This window comes from Archocentrus centrarchus, chromosome 21, assembly GCF_007364275.1.
Source record: "Archocentrus centrarchus isolate MPI-CPG fArcCen1 chromosome 21, fArcCen1, whole genome shotgun sequence".
Taxonomy (NCBI): Eukaryota; Metazoa; Chordata; class Actinopteri; order Cichliformes; family Cichlidae; genus Archocentrus; species Archocentrus centrarchus.
The window spans coordinates 28040933-28060713 of record NC_044366.1 but is presented as its reverse complement, the minus strand read 5'-3'; the positions used below and the strand labels follow the sequence as shown (position 1 = coordinate 28060713).

Sequence of the window (19781 nt, the reverse complement as noted above, 5' to 3'; positions counted from 1 at the left end):
ACTAAAATTATATCACATTGGTGAAAATATAATGCTTCAAAAAAGTAAAACCTTTGAGCAGCTTATCTTTGACTTAATGGTAAGAAGCAAAAAAACTAAATTCAGTGTCTTTAAAAGGTAAAGATCAATCAGTATTTTTAGGCTTTGTGGTGACGCATCTTTCAGAGGTAGCAGAGCACTTAGTTAATAAAGACCAACAGGGAGAGATGGGAATGTCTCTATTCCACAAATGTCAGAGTGGTTGTCACGATGCGTGGACGCAGGCCGTGGGGCGTGTGAAGGGGGAGAGGACCCAAAAGCACGACGCAGGAGTAAACAGTTGAAACATGAACAAAAATGAGCCTTTATTTTTGCAGCAAACATAAAGGACAACACCAAGGCAAAAAAAAAAAAAAAAAAAAAATGGATCAAAAGGAAACCTATACTAGAGAGACAACTAAAGAATACTGGAGATCCAGAAAGCACAGGGAAAACATGACCACAAGACTCTGACATGTGACAAGGGGAAAACTGAGACAATAAATACACAGAGGGAATGAGGGGTGAGTGGAAACAGCTGGGGCAAACACGTGAACAGAATGACACTAAATCGACTCAAGGAAGTAAAACAAAACACAAAGCACAAGAGAGGGGGGGATGTCAAAATAAAACAGGAAGTGAGAAGGCTTACACCACATAAAGAGGGCGCAGACTAGACACAACACAGGGAGACAGACACTGTGAAAAATAAACAAAAGAAACTCCACACAAGGGGAAACACTTCCGGGACGGAACACAGGGAGAACTAAGGTGTAAAGCAATGAGCTTTACACCACATGAACTAAGAATACATAAGAGGAACACAAGAAACAATATAGCAAAACAAAACAGTAACAATAAAGGTAACAAAACTACAAAAGACCATAAACTAAGAAACAAGGGGTCGCAGACCCAGGACCATGACAGTGGTTCATTTTCTACAGTGTGAATTTCCAGAGAATAAACATGATTCATCTATGGGGAACAAGAAGACTATAAAAACTCATTTATGAGCACCTTAGAGGCCCATCACAACACAGCCATGTGAACAATCACCCACTTTTTAAACCACATCCTTACTCAGGGTCGTGCGGCTGCTCTGTTTCCCACACATGCAGCAAAGAGCAGATATAGACAGCCAAAGAGCGTCTCACCAACATGTAACAGCCTCACTGACTTCATACTATGGCAGGCTGTTTTATATGGCAGGCCGTTTTAACATAAAATCTGTTTCATCTGACTATCTGTAATTACATTTTTGATATTTAAAAATGCATTTTGACTAGACAAAAGTACATTTTTAGATATCTGAATTAAGAGATTGCGTGTGAGCCCCCCCTGTGCTGTACTGAGCTGTCCAAACAAATGCCTGTAATGTAGAATTTCAGGTGGCTGCAATGGCGCTGGCTGTTCTGGACAAAATTGTAAGAAAATGCAATAATATAGAAAGAGCTCTTTAGTATGGGATATGCGGAGAACGCGAAAATTATGTACGTGAAGACTGCTTAAGAAATGTGCAAAGAATTTCTGATTTTATGGCAGGACAGTTCTAGATATCTCTAATTTATTTTTGCCTAGTCATTATTTGCTTTCAAGATATCTAGAATTTAATTTGCACTAGTCAAAACTATATATCTCCTATCTAACAATACATTTATGTTTTGAATTGAAGCCTCCAAACAACTAAATGGAAAAATCTGATGTAATATCTACCAGTCAGAATGTAATTAGGGATATCTCAAATAGATATTTTGTCTAGTCAAAATATAATTAGAGATATCTTAATTTACTAATATGTCTGGTCATAAATCAATTTCAGATATCTGGAATGTAAGTGTGGTGAAACGGATTTTATGTTAAAACAGCCTGCCATAGAAAAACAGCTTTTACCACAAAGCTGTCACACTACTGAACACTGACAATATCAAAGCCTTCACACATTCACACCTTCACTTCCACTGCGCCACTTTAGCACTCTCCATTTTCACTGTAAAAACCAGATGCTTATTTGTCCTATTTATATTTCTTATTTCTACCTGTATTTGGCTCCAACAAAATTTCATTGCATTGTGCAAAGACAATAAAGATAAATGATCTCATCTTATCTTAGAAGCCCACAGACACAGAGAGAACACGCACACTCCACACAGAAGGTTCTCTGTTCATCCTCTCCCCAGAAAACAGGCAGTGTTGATGAAGTGCAGTAAGTGAAAGTTAAACATTTAAACAGTTCATGGCTAAAGCTCGACTTACCGCAATTAATTGTGTGTTTGGTTGGTGGTTTCTTTGTTGTAAGAAGGCTTCTTGGCAATAAATCTTATACTGTAGGAGTCAGTGGAAGGAGACACGAGCAGGTATGTAGTCTCAGCTTTATTGGCGGTAAACTCACAACAAGCTAGGACTCAAAATATGACTGCCTCTCAAAAGGAGAAGTCAAGCCCTTTTATTCCAGGCCTCTCTCTCCCGCCTTTTCCAGATCTATTCCGGTCTCTCTCTTCGCAATAAGAGCTTGGGGCATTCTGGTGTGAAATGTGCATATATGTGGCCACCACAATACCGCTGGAAAGCACATCTGTAAGGAACAGCTTATTCTGCTATTGACTCCTGTTTGGTGTTGTTTATCGGGTTGGATGATTGAAGTCTGGAGAAACAAGACAGATTGCCACTTTAACAATTTATTCCTTTAACAATAAATAGTATGTGGCAGAACCACACGCAGCCACAATGATCTGGCGTCTCATTCTTCAACCAGCATTTGTCACAAATCAGCCATTATGGATGTGTTGGTCACTCTGGCACAAACGGCACATCCACGATGATCCCGCAGGTGTTCAGTGGGGTTGCAGTCAGGATTGCAGGCAGACCACTCCATCCTCTCCACTTCCAAATCCTGGTCTCTGACTTGGTCTTGGACTAAAGGTTGGGAGTACAGGAGGTCACTGAGGACAAATGGCTTTGGGGTGTAGAAGAATCATCTGCCAGTCATCAAGTCTACACACACACACACACACACACACACACACACACACACACACACACACACACACACACACACACACACACACACACACACACACACACAAGGAAAACCCTCCAGGTTACTCTATGACACAGAAAAGAGACCATTTGCTGTATGTTGCCTCTTCCTGCTGAGTTGTGGCTTTGAATTGGTTCACATTTTCTGCCGCACATCCTGTTTGAAGATGTGACATTTACTCAGGGATTGTATTGATGTGGAGTGACTCATATCTGATTGAATGCCTGTGCCTCCTGGGGATTCCTCTGTCCAGTGGGGAAGCCCAGGTGTGGCTTCACACATTTTTAGCTGTACTTTTCTCTTGACTCAAGAGTCTTTAGCCTAATTAATATGTAAATTTAATGATGGGAACCAAAACTCTGGCAGATGTTTTGCTCTATTTTAATACTGACAGTTAATATTGACATAATTATTTGATTTAAAAAATACTGTCGTGGTGTACAGAGGCAAAAATGTTTGTCATTGTCCAAAGATTTATGGATCTAACTATATTTTTTTTTGAGACTCAGAAAAAGAAAGGTTTTGATATTTAGTTTTTTTATTAGATAATTAAGGTGTCAACTTTGTTGTTTACTTATTTTTTATCCTTTCTTCGTTGTAGTGGACATAGTCTCCTGTTAAATAACAGAATTATGTGATTATTCTTTTTCCATCTATCAGAGACATCGATCTCATTTCGTACTGTGATGGACTGCCTAATCTTGAAGAATCTATCTCGACTTATTGAATTGGCTGCAATTTATTGCCAAAAGTATTCACTCACCCATCCAAATCCTTGAATTCAGGTGTTCCAGTCACGTCCATGGCCACAGGTGTATAAATCAAGCAGCTAGGCATGCAGACGGCTTCTACAAACATTTGTGAAAGAATGGGTCGCTCTCAGGAGCTCAGCGTGGTATCATGATAGGATGATACCTGTGCAACAAGTCCAGTCATGAAATTTTCTCAGTACTAAATATTCCACAGTCAGCTGTTAGTGGTATAGAGGTCACCAACTTTCTGCAGAGTCAATCGTTACGGACCTCCAAACTTCATGTGCCCTTCAGATTAGCTCAAGAACAGTGCATAGAGAGCTTCATGGAATGGGTTTCTGTGACTGAGCAGCTGCAGAGAACAGTACTTGTCTGACTGCATTGTGCCAAGTGTAAAGTTTGTTGGGGGGGGGATTATGGTGTGGGGGTGTTTTTCAGGAGTTGGGCTCGGCCCCTTAGTTCCAGTGAAAGGAACTCTTAATGCTTCAGCATACCAAGACATTTTGGACAATTTCATGCTCCCAACTTTGTGGGAACAATTTGGGGATGACCATAAAGACATGGATGAGCGAGTTTGGTGTGGAAGAACTCGACTGCCCTGACATCAACCTGATAGAACACCTTTGGGATGAATTACAGCAGAGTGTGAGCCAGGCCTTCTTATCCAACATCAGTGTCTGACCTCACAAATGTGCTTCTGGAAGAATGGTCAAAAATTCCCATCAACACTCCTAAACCTTGTGGAAAGCCTTCCCAGAAGAGCTGAAGCTGCACAGGATGGGCCGACATCATATTAAACCCTCTGGATTAAGAATGTTCATATGCGTGTGAAGGCAGACGAGTGAATACTTTTGGCAGTATAGTGTATAACTGCGTCCCAGTATATCCAAATCCTAGGCTATCTGAGTCATGCCATGTACATGGATATGCTGAAGATTGTTTTCAGTTTTAAGGCTGCATGCAGAGATGAGCCTCTTTTTGTGGTTTGTGTGCTTTGACATTTTCAAAAACCTGGTTACCCATTTACTGTCTGATGCTATCAAAGCACCTGCAGTCTTGGTGGCTGTGGTGAGTTGTGTCCTGATTTCATGTTTTATGTTAAAAAGTATTTCAAACAAATTTCAATAGGGTGGAAATTGAACTGATAAACAAAGGAGATGTACAGTTTAATGCACTTTTAGCAAATATTAGTCATCAATCAGTTTAAGTTTAAGAAATCAAACCTTTAGCTGATTAGGTACTCTACATTTATGTGTGTGTGTGTTCAACTGAAAAGGCTCTTATTTCTCCTTCTACATATTTTAATTCCTAAAAAATTTTTAAACTCTAGCTTACACAATCATTTATATCTATAATAGACTTTGGGTGCCATCACTTTGTCATTCCTCCAAAGTTGGCATGTCCTCTGAGCTCACACTTTACTGATCTAATGTCTGGCCCTCCTCCACCTCATCCCCTGACAGCTATAAGTCTGACTCCCCTTTTCCAAGTCTGAGTAAAATCCTTTCTGCCTCATCCTGCCCTCTGCTTCCTGAACTGTGGACATGGGTTGAAAGCGGGAGTTAGTAAGGCCTTCTGTCCACCATAAAAGACACTGAATGAAGGTTTTGTTCTGAAAGGGTTAAAATGACTGTACATTTCTGAAATCCTATTAAGTTGAAGTTAAAGATCTCATATTGAAAAAAAACTTTGATTTTTAGCAATAGAAACACAATAGCTGCAAAAAATGATCACCTAAGCCCCACAAATGTGGAATCAATAGAAAGGCCAGGATCTCCTCTCGATGGTCCCATAGGACTCAGATAGATTGCATAAATTTAGCTTGACTTAGAGGTCTCAGACTTGCCCCCCACAAAGGACAAGAATGAACTACTGGGTTTTAGGAGGATATTCTACACCTGATGTTTTAAGAGCTTGAAAAAAAAGCCGACTGGACCTCTTTAAGTTTTTGAAAATGTTGCACCTCTCGTCCAAGAGGCTTCTTCAGTTTTAAAACCAAAAGGTGGAGAGTCTCATGCATTTAGTGGGGGGTTGTCCCCTTTAGAGGTGGTTGTGGATCCCATATTAATCATTTGTTTCGTGAGTCAAGGTGTGAAAAAAACATCTCATTTTTCACACCTTTACTCATGTGATGACAACTCGATGACTGATTTTAGAACCGAAGAAGCCTCTTGTATGAAACGTGAAACATCTTCAAACACTTAAAGAAGTCCAATTTCCTTCTTTTTCAGTCATTCCACCATGACCGGAATGACACAGACATGTGTTTGGTTAATAATTCCTACAATCTCATTAACTCAAAAATTAAAAACACCTTAAACATGTTCATTATATGTGGAAAAAGAAAGCACATCCACTTTCAGTTCTAAGGTGTTACATATAATTGTACTGTCGTGAATATTTAACATGAAAAGTGAGGCTGGGACGTCCACTCCTGAGAAGATCAGCAGCTGTCTTGAATGTTTTCCATCCATCCGTTCTCTTCCGCTTATCCTGTTCAGGGGCTGGAGCCTATCCCAGCTGACCTAGAGCGAGAGGCAGGGTACACCCTGTGCAGGTCGCCAGCCTGTCGCAGGGCTAACACAGAGAGACAGACAAGCATTCACACTCACAATCACACCTATGGTTAAATTTCGAGTGGCCAGTTTCCTCCGGGTACTCCGGTTTCCTCCCACAGTCCAAAGACATGCAGTTATTGGGGTTACTGGGAATGTTTTCCACTTGTGAAAAATCTTTCTCACTGTAGAAAGACTGACTTCAGGTTGCTTGGAAATGGCCTTATAACCCATCCCACACTCATGCTGCTGTCTTTCATCCTCGGCATTGTGTTCACACACACACACTTGAATGCTTCAGACCAGCAAACTGCCACAACTTTTAGAGGTGCTCACACTTGATCAGTTACACAAGTGCATTTGTTTATCAGCTGCTACGTGCCCTCTTCATTCCTATGGAAGCAGTAAGGGTGTGCATAGTTTTTCACACACTGTTTCTTTTGGCTTAATTTTTGTTGAACGCGGTATAACACGTCACGTATGCCCTGCTAAGGACCAGACTTTTTTGTGTGTGTGTGTGTGAGACCTGATATGTAAAACCGTAAAACTAAAAGAGGGAGTTCTTCCTTTTTGGTGACTGTACAGTGGAGCATTTTAAACATGCTTAATATGTATTCTTGAGTTCATTCACAAGATTATAGATCGAAAGCAAAGACTTTAATGATTATTTCTGGAAAACAAAACACATTATTACACTGTGTTTTTTTTCCACTACTGAAATCTTTGTAGCTTAAAAAAGTAGAAGGATTTTGTTTTATTATTGCTTTTTTTTTTTTTGCAAAGCTCAAGATAATTCCTTACGCTCTGGCTGATGACATAAGCAACTGCCTATGTTGCCCATATTTAACACCCGTATTGTTTTTAATGTTACGGGCACTTATTTTGAATAACAAAAGTTATTTTTAGTTAACATTATGGTGAAGTATTTGATTTCGGGAAGGTTTTGTTGACCTAACGACGTGTTGAAATGCAAAGGAAGGAGAACAGAGTGCTGCGAGGTGCAATCCAAACACACTCTTCCTCTTCTGTCTGTGTGTCGTCCCATGGAGGTGGAACAGAGCTGTTGAGTCACTGGCTGAGCCGCACGTTTGAGATTCCACTTTGCATGCCAGGGTCAGAGGTGAGATTTCCTCTGTTAGTTCTGCCGTGTCGAGCGAACTCTCTCATCCTTCCTTCGTCTGTGTGGTGCCTCGGTGTCGCTTTCTCTTAGGTGAGTCAATATTTGCTGCTTACTTGTTCTTTAGCTGTTTTTACCACTAAATACAGCATAAGTGCTTAAATGCTTAGAAAAGTGAGGTCTGCCATTCAGGGACGCATGTTTACTCTTTTAGAGAAGCACGTTTGTATTTCTTACCACAACGGATACACACTTCCTTTCACACTATATTAACACCACCTGCTGCAGCCAATAAAAAAATTCCAGTTTTTCAGATATGGATAGATCTGATAAATCAGCACAGCAGTATTGATGCCATTTTTCTTGTATAAAACTGACAGATTATGAGATGAAAGAGCGAGGAGCTTCATGCCAAGTGATTCACTAAGGTGCATTTTGGATGGTTGTTCATTGTGGGTTTAGTAAACTGTGCGGTTTTTGTGATTTCACAAGCTGTAGGTGTTTTACTGTGAGTGCACTTTATCATTATTGTATGTGTTTTTTTTTTACATTCTGCACAACTGTGCAGCTGACTAATTCAACCTCAGACCGATCAGCAAAATTCTCTCCTATAATGTCTGGAACAGAATATTAGAGAATGCTGGAGTGACATTAAGATCTTTAAATTTCAAATATGTCTGCAATGAATCAATCAGTGAATTTGTATAAAGTAGTTTCAAGAAAATTCAAATAATCCTACATGAACACTTGTTGCTGCACCACAGACACAGACATGTGGTGCTGTGTTTGTTTTGGGTGTTTTGGGTGATCGATGATTAGAATACGCTGGAAGAGCTCAACATGTCCCCTGCACGATGTACTCAGTGAAAGCTTTGACAGCACCGGCAGGAATGAGTGATAGTTCAAGATGTACAGAGAGTCATGTTGTTCTGAGGAGAGTGAGCTTCTGTCTGTCCCCTTTAGACCTTTTTGTCTCCCTTGGGAGTTTGGACAGTTATTCATAACTGCTGTTTATTTTGCTCTAAGAGCAAATGCTCAGGCTGCTGCAGATGTAACATGTGTGCAGTAATTAGGAGACTTGATTTATTGATAAAGGATACATATAGTCAGACTCTATAAACAGCAGCTTAAACATCAAGTGAGAGTTGTGAACAAACCAGATGCAGAATGATGGTTCAGTGGATTGAATGAGAGAGTGTCCATCATGGGACAGCTTCATAAACATTAGAGGAAACTTGGAAAAGACTTTATTATTGAACTATCCATCAAGGTTTTTCTACATGATGACCTTTAGATAACTGGAGAACTGAAAGCAGTGCTGAGGAAGAAGAAGCTGGCCTTCCTGAAGAGTGATAAGAGACAGATTACACTGATGGAGAAGGAAATTAGGCAAATTGTGTTCAGGTGTAAATATTAGTATAAGCAGAAGAAGAAAGGAAATTGAAGCAGCACAGCTTACTACAGCTTAAAGCAGTAGTGGCAGGGGGTGTACACAATGATAGGACAGGAAAGGAAAAACAATCACGGGTGGGCTTCACACTTCTCACCTGGAACTGGTTCTCAGTTCCCATCTCTGATTAAAATAAAGGATTTTCTAGTCATTCTCTTTGATTCATCTGCATCTCCAAGTCTGGACTTTTACATTACCGACAGTTTTCTGATGGGGGGAAAAAAAAGACTGAGATAGACAAGTGTAAGGGGTGATCTTGCAGAATGTTTCACCTCAACCCCAAAAAGCACAAACATCACAAACATGTTCACATTTCACACTACGAACAGTGCGAAAAATCACAGTTGCATCAGTCGTGTTTTCAGGCTCGGCTGTCGCTTTCCCTTTTCACTGCTAAATGAGTCGTATATTTTGACAACCTTCAACGGGCTCACTACCGTAATTAATTAAACCATGAAGCCTCGTTCAAGGATGGCACAGAAGGCCGTTCCATCGTTATTTCTGAGCTGCCTTGCTTTGAGCTCTTAAGGGCTGAAATGTCGTTTATATTGGAATATTCCCACGTTGTCTCTTATCAGGCCAGCAGGGCAGTAGCTGCTGCTCTGTATTTCCACGGGGGATACTGCGTCTTTAATTTAAAACAGAATTTCTCAGACATGGTTAAAAATAAACTGGTTTTGTGAACACAAGAACAAGATGTGAAGTGTCCTAAAGGACATGTTTCCTTTCACCTATAAGAAAATAGTCCTAATCTGAGTCGGAGTGGAGCAAATTAAAACTTAAGTATTTATTTGTTTGTTTGTTTTGCTATTTTGGTGAACAAAGGCCATGCAAACCATGCAAACTGAGATGCAGCTGGGTTGAATGAGGCAGAGAGGCTGAATGCTTTAGTAGAAGTAAGACAGTCAGCAGATGGCACACGCATCAGTAACGGGCAAACACAAGCACGCTATTCAGTGAATTTAAAAGCAGCAACAGGCGGGAGAAACTTGGAGGTGCAAGAAGGGATCTGCATATCTTAATAAACCCACAACATCTATTTGTAAATGATAAGCTGTAAGACTTTATAACCATCCCTGCTCCCAACAAAAACCACAATAACCTACACAATGTAGGATAATATATAATATACTGTAAATAGTCCGGCCTGTTAAGGTTCAACACACAGGCACATCATGTACATTGTATATAGTGTTATTATTAGTAGTATTAAGGTTAATCTTGTTTGTTGATTTTATATATATTCTTTTCTTAATAGTGTAAATTATTATATCTTTATTTATATTTATAATAACTGCGGCTGCTGTTACACCCAAATTTCCCCTCTGTGGGACAATAAAGGCTGTTTCTTCTTCTTCTTCTTCTTCTTCTAAGCTGCATGCTCAAAGGTGAATTAAGTGGGCTTAATGAATGAACCACTGGGTGTAGCTTTTATTGCTGGTTAAGGCGGCGGTTTCAATTCTCCATCACTCTTTGGAATCACATCCTCTTCCTCTTAAAAAAATGCTTATTTTTGAGCTTAGCTAAGCACTTCTTATCCTTCTAGAAACATGGAAATGTTAAAAAGCTGACATCTGCCACGTTTCCCCAAAGCATCTCGGCGCTGCTTAAACTTTTCACACGAGTTCAAATCCATTTTAACTGAGATGAGTTTGAATCCAGATGGGGTTAAAAGAGTTTAAGGGCAAAGTGGAGGAAGAGCAAACAGAATCTGAGTGAAAATACGGTTCAGAAAGTTTGAAGGATCAACTGGAGGAACTTCACATCAGCTTCGACTGATCAGTCAAAACAGAGGAAATGTAGTTACTAATTCTTAAGGTAAAATTAGTAAAGTCCGAGCAGGGTTGGAGTGTTTGTGAACAGCACAGCGGTTGAAAGAACATTTTGCTGCTGTTGCTGCGTCAGGTTTGTCTGAATCACGGCTGGAATCTGTTTGTTTATGATGACTCACACAAAGTTTGCAGCTCAGTGGGCTAATGTCAACCACTGTTTAAAGCAAATCCCTGCTTACCTCACTGCTCTTTGCTTCCACATCATCCTTGATTTTGAGCCTATCCTATAGTGTTTATTTTTTTTTGTTGCCTCAAACTTTTGCAGTTTTATTGCAAAAATTAGGCCTCTACACTAACCTCACTGACAAAGTAACTTATTACCAAGATTATCAAGATAACGTGGAATAGAAGGCACGAGCCTCACCCACGCATGCTGATAAAATGCTCTCGAGATGTTTGTACCTTGGACCTGTGACCACTCTTCAGTGTATGTGGCAATCGGTGTCCTATAAACAGATGGACAAAGTTTGCATGACTGAAGAGATTTGCAGACCAAACGACCACTTAACCAAATGCAAACAGAAAATAGAAGCTTGTTCCTTTCCCTCAGTTTGCTGTAGTGAAATTTAAACATTGCACAAATTTGGTCTGTTAGCGAGGCCCCGTTTCCCCACAGCTTCTGTAAGATTCCTGCCATGCCAGCAGTTTCTATAGCACTGCCTCGATTTACAGCAACTTTGTCAAATTAAGCCGTGTAAAATTTAAAAACAGAAAAGGCCATGCTGCTTACCGCTTTAAGAAACTTCCATAATTCCCAGCAGCCTTCCCACTCTTGTTTCCTTACCCCATAAGGTTATCAACACTGATACCAATATTACCATCAGTCATTCACTCCTCTCACCATCTGTTCCCAGAAACAGGCGTCTTTGGTTTGCTCTGGAAGAACTGCATCACCTTCTTGTTTTGTGCCTTAATTGAAACCGTGCACCAAATCTGCCTTTTATTAATCCATGAAATGATTAATAAATATTCCTCATATCAGCGTTCTTAGTCAGACAGGTACAGATTCAAAATGCTTCCTGGTTTAGTTACATGATTCATCTAAAACTGCATAATGCCAGTACTGTGAAGTTACTGTACATGTAACAGGATTTTAAACTGTTCACTTCCAGCTCCATGTTTTTATTATTGGCTGTATTATTCAAAATACTCATTTATCTTGTACTGGGCTCCTTATCTTGTTCTGGTTGGCTGCCCCTTGCAAACAAAAGTTTGAGCTGCATGCAAGTGCTTAGAAGCTACTGACTTGCTTTAGTAATGACCGGGCGTTGGGTTAGGAAAGCGTGTGCTGCTGAGATTACATGCTACTATGCAAAATGGAGGAACATGCAAAACCAAAGATTTCTACAACCATCAGAATGTTGTGTTAAAAAAAAGGGGAAATTTGGTCCTCTGTGTTCTAGGTGAAGCTAACGTGTCACAAGTCTGTCACAGCTGTGTGCAGTCACTTGAGAGCAGTTTAGGTGGACTGTGATCTTTGAATAATAGTCAGATAGTTCCCAGTGAATACCGAGCAGTACTTTCCCTGTGCCTGTTATGAATAATCTCTTTCTACATCATCATGAAGATCTTAGTGCTTCACGGATATTTGGCCCTGTGGAATATGAGCTTCCAACATTATTACAGTGTATTTATGAGAAAACAAAAGCAAAATAAGGATGACATAATGTATCTGCTTTTATTAAAGTTTTATTTTCAACTCAAGCTATAAAAGTGCACAAATTGTAAGTCCTGTAGCACTGCCTGTGAGAAACATGAACCAGAATTTCTCTTCCAAATTCCAGATAGTGCCCAAAATAGGCTGATCTTGGCAGGGGAACCAGCTTGGATGGCTTCCTGCCAGGAAACAATATTTTGAGCCGCACTGATTACCTCTCGTCTGCAGTTAAGGAAGTTACCAGTGATGTGTGAAAGTGGCACAAAGATAAGGTGCTGCAGAGGATAATATTACAACGTGCTTGTAGTCAAGGCGGTAGACAAAATGTTCACGTGTGCCTCTGAATCACTGAAAAGTACAGCTAGAAAAAAATGTTAACTGTCAACCACCAAAGAGGTGAGAATTCTGTGGTTTAGATTGTTTTCTTTCCATCTCTTCTTCCCACCACAGGGTGCTGCACACTGTGCAAGCAGCTTCTGTTTTGTATAAAGGCCTTTTTTTTTTCTGTCTACTTAAAATGTGGTGAAGCTATCTGCACAAGATGTGCAGATAGCTTCACCACTGGACCGTATGGTTACCTGCTAATGGTAATTTAATTTAGCAGCCTTGCAGACAGCTCTGTGCTCTTGCAGACAGCGCGATGCATCGTCCTTATCCTGAACCACCGACACAGGCTGACTGCAAAGGTCCCACGCTAATTGCAGCTACAGGCACTCATGAGTGTGAATTCATACGATGTGCTTAGAAAACATCACTATTCACTATTTTTAATCTGAATGTGAGCTGATAACCAGGGTCAAACAACATTACAGCCTCTGTGGTTTCAACCAGTTGTGCTGAACTGCTGCTTTCTGTAGAGTTTCAGAAGACTGTTGGATGAGGGTGGCGGGGGCGACTGGGATTATCTGAACCAATTTGAGGGAAATGTTGGGTTATCTGAACTCTTTTTGTACTCTTCTCGAAAGTTATGTTTGTACAAACAGTAGTTGTTAATTGACAGCTCCTTCCTGTTGCCACCTACCTTTCCATTCGAGATCAAACAACATTTTTTTCCCTCTCCCTTCTCAGAGCACAGAACTGCCACTGTTTTTACTGGCAGTCTGATTCCAATTTACCAAGTAAGCAACCCAAAAACTTTCCAGCTTTGTGACGGTCTTTGTAACATCTGTCAGGGCGCAACTTCAAGCAGCTTTGCAATGAAAAGTTGCCAAGCTTTGGTGCTGGTGTATCTCACCAGGTTTATCTGAAAGGCTGCTGCAAAAAGTCCATCCTGGGCTGTGCCAAGCTTTAAAGGAAATTGCAAGCATTATGTAGCTGTGCTATGCTAACAGCTTTGTTTATTTTTTAGGTTTCCTTTATCTTGCATGTATCTGAATGTATGTGTCATGTTTTGTCTCCTATTTTGAGTATATATCAAGTAGGTATTATCTCGCTGTCTTTATTTTTTTATATAAAAAAATTCCTGACAGAAAATTCTGTTCTTGGTCCCTTTTGGATCAGGCATCATTTTATAACCAATGATTGGAGCCAAGAAGGGTTTCCCTGGATTAATCATGGATCAGGATGATGCGTTAATCGGTTGTTATTTGAGAATTCAATTAATCACTGCGTAAACCAGCACATTTGATTCAAATTCATGCAGAAAATTCAGAAGTCCTCTTAACTTCGTCAGTCCTTACTCAACAAGCCCGCGTCTGTTTTTCAGCTTTAGTCATGCATGACTAGGCTGATTGGCTAATACTTCTAGTTCAGTGGGGATGTTTAATTCTAATAAAAACGCAGTTTCCTTTGGAATGCTGACCATGAAGCATTACAGTATGAAGCATCACTTTTAATCAGGCCCCAGACATGTCCGATCAGCAAGTGCAGTGAACGGAGTGGTTAGTACAGGCATAAACCAGACTGAAGCAGCGAGAAAACCGTTCACATCTACAAACACATGAATTGATTTCAAGCAGAAAAAAAAAAAACAAGCTGTGAAAACACCCTGACTGTCTCGTTGCTTCCAACTGCACCAAAAGCTGGTCCTGAAGTCTTGCTAAGGCTTTGAATTGTATTTCTTCTTTATTGGACAGTTTCTCGTTGTTTGATAAAGAGATGACTTTACACGTCACATGTTGGGTTTCAACTCAGATAATCTGGAGTTTTTACTCCAAGGAAATGTTTTCAGTCCACTGTTTATGCCCACTGTTAGACACAGGACTTTATGAAACCCAAGGCAAGTTATAGTCTCCAATCTCTGCTGCTCTGTGTGTCAGAGCTGAAGGTGTCACTCACACACTCACACTCAGAGAGCAGCCACAGATGGTAAGATGAAGCCTAGTCATCCGTTACATTTACACAAAAGCTGGGAGAGCAACACCTTCCCTCCGGGTTGTGTGGAGGTGTAGGCGTGTTTATTTGTGCTTGAGAATTTAACCTCTGTGACCATAACATTTTATTTCTCTGATTCACTGCTTTGCTTTTGACAACCGCCGCGCCCTCTCTTCATTCACCTTCGCCTCTCCGTCTCTCTGTCGGATTACGTTTTGCCTGTTTTGAACACGAGTTACAAACTTGCTTGTGAACACTGTTCATGCTTCCATATTGTTTAAATGTAGATCAAATGTTCCCAGCCGAACATAAGAGCCTAACAATAGAGCCAAGCCTGCAGAGCACACGAGCAACCGCAGTCTATCGAGGTTAATCTACAGCTATGGTCGGCTGTGCTCATTTTCTGTGTATAAACAACCACATTAAAACTACTACTTCAGTGTACTGAGGAAATACAGCTTTCTACTCGAACTGAGCTCTCAAAGCACTTTTTATTACAGCCAGAACTTTATTCTATGCACTCAGACTCAGTAATTTGGATTTCATTATCTTGCCCAAGGACACTTTGATAGATGCAGACTGAAGAAGCTGGGGATCGAGCCACCAACCTTCTGACAACCTGCTCTAAAACCTGAGCCACAGCCGCCCCAAACCCTTAATTTAACCATATACAAAACATGGATACACGAGCAGTTCAGTCAACAGTAAAACAACAGCGTGAAAGTCATTCTCCTTCTCACGGTGCTAAAGTTTTTGAAAACCATGTTGTAGAACTCTACATGTGACACTAAGTCATCCACAGAGAACATATTTTAGACTGATCCCTGTGATGGGAATGCAGTGACTCCCTCCAAAGGCTCCTAGTCTCTGGGGAAAGTTTCTGCAGTGGGAAAATGCTTGTAATCTTTTACTTTCTCCTCAATAAGTCTTCCAACTTACATTCAACTCTCTCTGTGGGCTAGACTGTGGAGACTTTGATCTGTAATTACTTTCAGTTTGCTTTTGTTTGCAGGAGAGCTGCATTCTTCCAATTTTGATTAAGAAGAGCACAGTTGTGCTAAGCAGAGCTGCAGGGGATCCGGTTGTGCATTCGCACAGGCCAACTTGACATTACACTGTTGGGGTTATGATTGCATTTCTCTGTCACTCTGGAAAATCCACCAGTTTTATGCTCTACCTTTCAAAGACAACAGTAACTGCAGCAGTAACTGTAAATTCAGTTTCTCCTGAGAGTCAGTACAGTTCATTCATAGATGTACAGACAGGGCAGGGGAGCAACACTTGAGATAAACCGCTATCAGGAATCCTGGGCCTGCTTCCAGTCATAAAGCATTACTCAGCATTTTATCAGCGGTTTGCACAAGTAACTCCACAAATACCAGAACGCTAGTCATTCATGATTAAGAAAGGGAGCTAGATAGTAGGAGAAAAGGGAAGCAAGAAGCAAACAAGGAATAACATCAAGCGGAGAAAAGTTAGACTCTTCATTTTTGCTGATTATTGCTGTGTTTAAAAGGCTCTTGTGATTTGTCACTTTCACTGGATGGGATTGTTAAGTGGTCAAAAGATTGGGGGAAGATTAAACAAATTAAAATCCAGGCACTAGGTCAGCAGATTTTGTATTTCAGGTTGCTGCTGTAACTCTCAGCATGTTCATGCTGGCTTGCAGTAGATGTTCCCTGCTGAATGTTGTGTATGTGTGTGTTTTTCAGCCATGGGCCTGAGTTCAAGACTAGCAAAGCTTCTGTTTTTCCTCGAGCTGTGTGAAATCTGCAGAGGATTTGAAGAGGGTGAGCTGAGTAACACTGTTTTTCTCTCTCTGGTACACACACACACACACACACACACACACACACACACACACACACACACACACACACACACACACACACACACACACACATTTTTCAGTGTTTCTGTAAGCGTATGGCATTTTACCAAGCTTCCACGTGCCACCGGTATGATCTGAAGCATTGTACTGCCCTCTTGTGGTCAGTGGTAGAACTACAACAACATGTAAAACTTACGCACTGATTTTCAGCTGTGCTCGGGAAAGTTTAAATAAAAAATTATCAAGGTGGCAATGTAGCACTTCTCACGCAGAGGTATACAGAGGTACAAAATAGTCTTGTTTCTATCACTCATTTAGGATTATATTTACACTTGCAACCTAGCATCATAAAGGTATACAGAGCAGCGTGGAAAAACACTGAGTCAGCCATGACGTCCTGAGAGTAACTGAATCCCTGAGCTGCCGGTCAAATCCTGGAAAAGTACAACCCCAATTCCCCCAAAATATATAACTCATAATCACATGTTTTATTCACAAGAGAACATAGAAAATATATCAGATTTTAAACAGAGATATTTTACATTTCAAGAAAAATATTCACTTATTTTAAATTTAAAAATGCTGGAAGGGTAAGTGATGCCAAAAAGAAACAGCTGGAGGAACATTTTGAAACTAATTAAGCTGTCTGGCAACCAGTCAGTAACAGATTGGGTACAAAAAAAATAAGTATCTGCAGAATCTGTTTAGACCAAATGCCTTCCTTTGTTGGACTGAGGAATGTTGGAAAACTGTTCTGTGGTCAGACGAATCGAAATTTTAAATTGTTTTTGGAAAACACGGATGCTGTGTCCTCTGGACTAAAGAGGAGAGGAACTGTTTGGACTCTGATAGTATGGGGGTTTGTTAGTGCCTGTAGAGCTGGCAGCTTGCACATCTGGAAAGTCACAGCACTGATGAAAGGTATACAGGTTTTAGAGCAACATCTGCTCCCATCCAGGCCACGTCTTTTTCAGGGAAGGCCTTGCATATTTCACAACAGCAGCTATAACAACAGCATGGCTTCATAGCAGAAGAGTCTGGGTGCTGAATTGGCCTGCCTGCAGCCCAGACCTTTCACCAACTGAAAACATTTGGCACATCATGAAACAAAGAACTAGCTGTTGAGCAGCTGGAATCTTCTATCAGACAAGACTGGAACAACATTCCTCCCAAAAGTCCTGCAGCCTCCTCAGTTCCCAGGCGTCCTTAATAGAAGAGGGGATGCTGCACAGTGGCAAACGTCGCCCTGTCCCCACTTTTTCAGACATGTTGCTGCCATCAAATTCAAAATGAAATAATATTTTCTTTAAATGGTACTTTTTCTCAGTTTTGATATGTTCTGTGTGCTGTGTTGTGAATAAAATGCAGGAAGTACAATGAGCGTATATTTACCATAAAACAAAGTTTCAATTATCTTTGACGTTAAAAGGTTTAGATTATCAGCATTAAATGATAAAATAAATTTTTTTTTCTTTACTGCACACTCGCATGTATGTTGCAGGGAACTGTACTGACTACAAGCTCCAGTTTGAGAGGGTTTTCTCTGTTCCTGGAGATGTGGCGATGCTGAACAGCACACTGGTCTCTCCAGACGTCTTTGACTTCAAAACTGTCCCGTACACAATCACGTGGTACAACTCAATGTCGGGCCAAGAAATCACCAATCAAACTGGTCATATCCTGGTGAACCAGGAGACCCTGTGGATTCTGAATGCAACACTGAGTGACAGCGGGGATTATGTGACCATACTGAGGTAGGAAGCACTAACAGAAATAGAATCAATAAAAATAAATAGAGCACAGGAAATTGCACAACTTAACTGACTGCCTATTTTTTACTTCCGTCAAGGAGGTTGTGTTTTTGGTAGCGTGTGCATGTGTGTCATTCTGTCTGTAAGCACGATAGCTCAAAAAGTTTTGAATGAATTCTGATAAAACTTTGTAGGGGTGCAGAGTGAGCTCATGTTAACAATGCATTAAATTTTGGCTTACATCCATCAACGTCTGCAAGGTCAAACTTAATGATTTATTGATCAAAAATTCACAAAAAGTGTTATAACTTAGAGACTGTTACAAATGCTGTGTGTGTTGTCAACATATAGAAAGTATTGTATAAAGATTTTAAATATCGAGTCATATTTAACCTCTGACCTCACTTTTACATTTCACATCTGCCCTTCTTTAAAGGTGACCCAAAAGGTTTAAGTATATTAAAATGGGTTTCAGGGGCCAAAAAAAAAACTTTGCAATTTTTTCTTTTTTTACTGAACTCATAACCTGAAAAAAAAAACCAGAAAATTAATTAAGGGTGGTGCATTATAAAAACTGTCATTCACAGTATTCTATTCAAAACACTAAAATGAAAATAGATGGTGATGTAGAGATGCAGTTAGTACATTAAGCCATAAATTAATTTCATATTTAGCAGCAGTCTATATGCCTTATAAAAAGTGCATGGTCATACTTTGGCTCACTGCTTTCTATTTTGCTAACAAGAGAAGCATGTTTATAGCATGTGCTGGATGTCCATTTACATGCTGCACCAAAAGCGTACATGCAGACAAACCATTACCATCCTACCCAGCTTAGATGCATTCATGATCTGTCAGTAATCACAGCGAACACATGGAGCACTTTATAATTGTGACTGTATTGGACATTATATGTGTTTTCACAATGTTCTGGATTACCTTAAAACAATGATAGCTGCTGCTATATCTGGTAGCAAACATTTTATACATCACTGCACTTTTCTGCTAAACCCAAACAACTTTCTAAATGCCGTTTGAGTTTTGAGGTTCACTGCTTGGGGTAGTGTGTCTAATTATCCGTTCATTCATAATAATTTAACTTAATTTCCCTGTAGGACTCCTTCTCACTGCTATAGGCAGGCCACCAAGCTGGTAGTAGAGGAAAGACTTCCAGGAAGGCCGAAGAAAACTTTACAAGTACTTACAAAAGGAGTGACCGACAACCTGAGCTGCCCTCTGGGGGACCATATCAATAAGCTGAGAAGCTACAACATCACTTCCTCCATCAAGTGGTACAAAGTGAGTTGTTGGGAATTCTTGGCATGAAACCTAATGGGTTTAATGGAGAGGCTGCAAAGTAGCAGCAACCTCAACTATTTACTGCCTCTATTTCAACTTGTATCAGTACAAGGAGTGCACTGAAACTCTGGGCTGATACCAGTGTTTACAAATTACAGTTTGGCTGATA

General features: G+C 40.3%; 1 protein-coding gene across 1 annotated transcript; it reads left to right on the top strand.

Annotated features, from left to right (window-relative positions):
- Positions 1-7376: 7376 nt before the first annotated feature.
- On the top strand, positions 7377-19767 carry LOC115801165 (interleukin-1 receptor type 2-like). The gene is made up of 4 exons (XM_030758893.1): positions 7377-7572; positions 16444-16521; positions 18064-18316; positions 19429-19767. The coding sequence occupies exons 2-4, from the start codon at positions 16446-16448 to the stop codon at positions 19637-19639; spliced, it is 540 nt and encodes a 179-aa protein (XP_030614753.1). The 5' UTR covers positions 7377-7572; positions 16444-16445; the 3' UTR covers positions 19640-19767.
- The last annotated feature ends 14 nt before the right edge of the window (positions 19768-19781 follow it).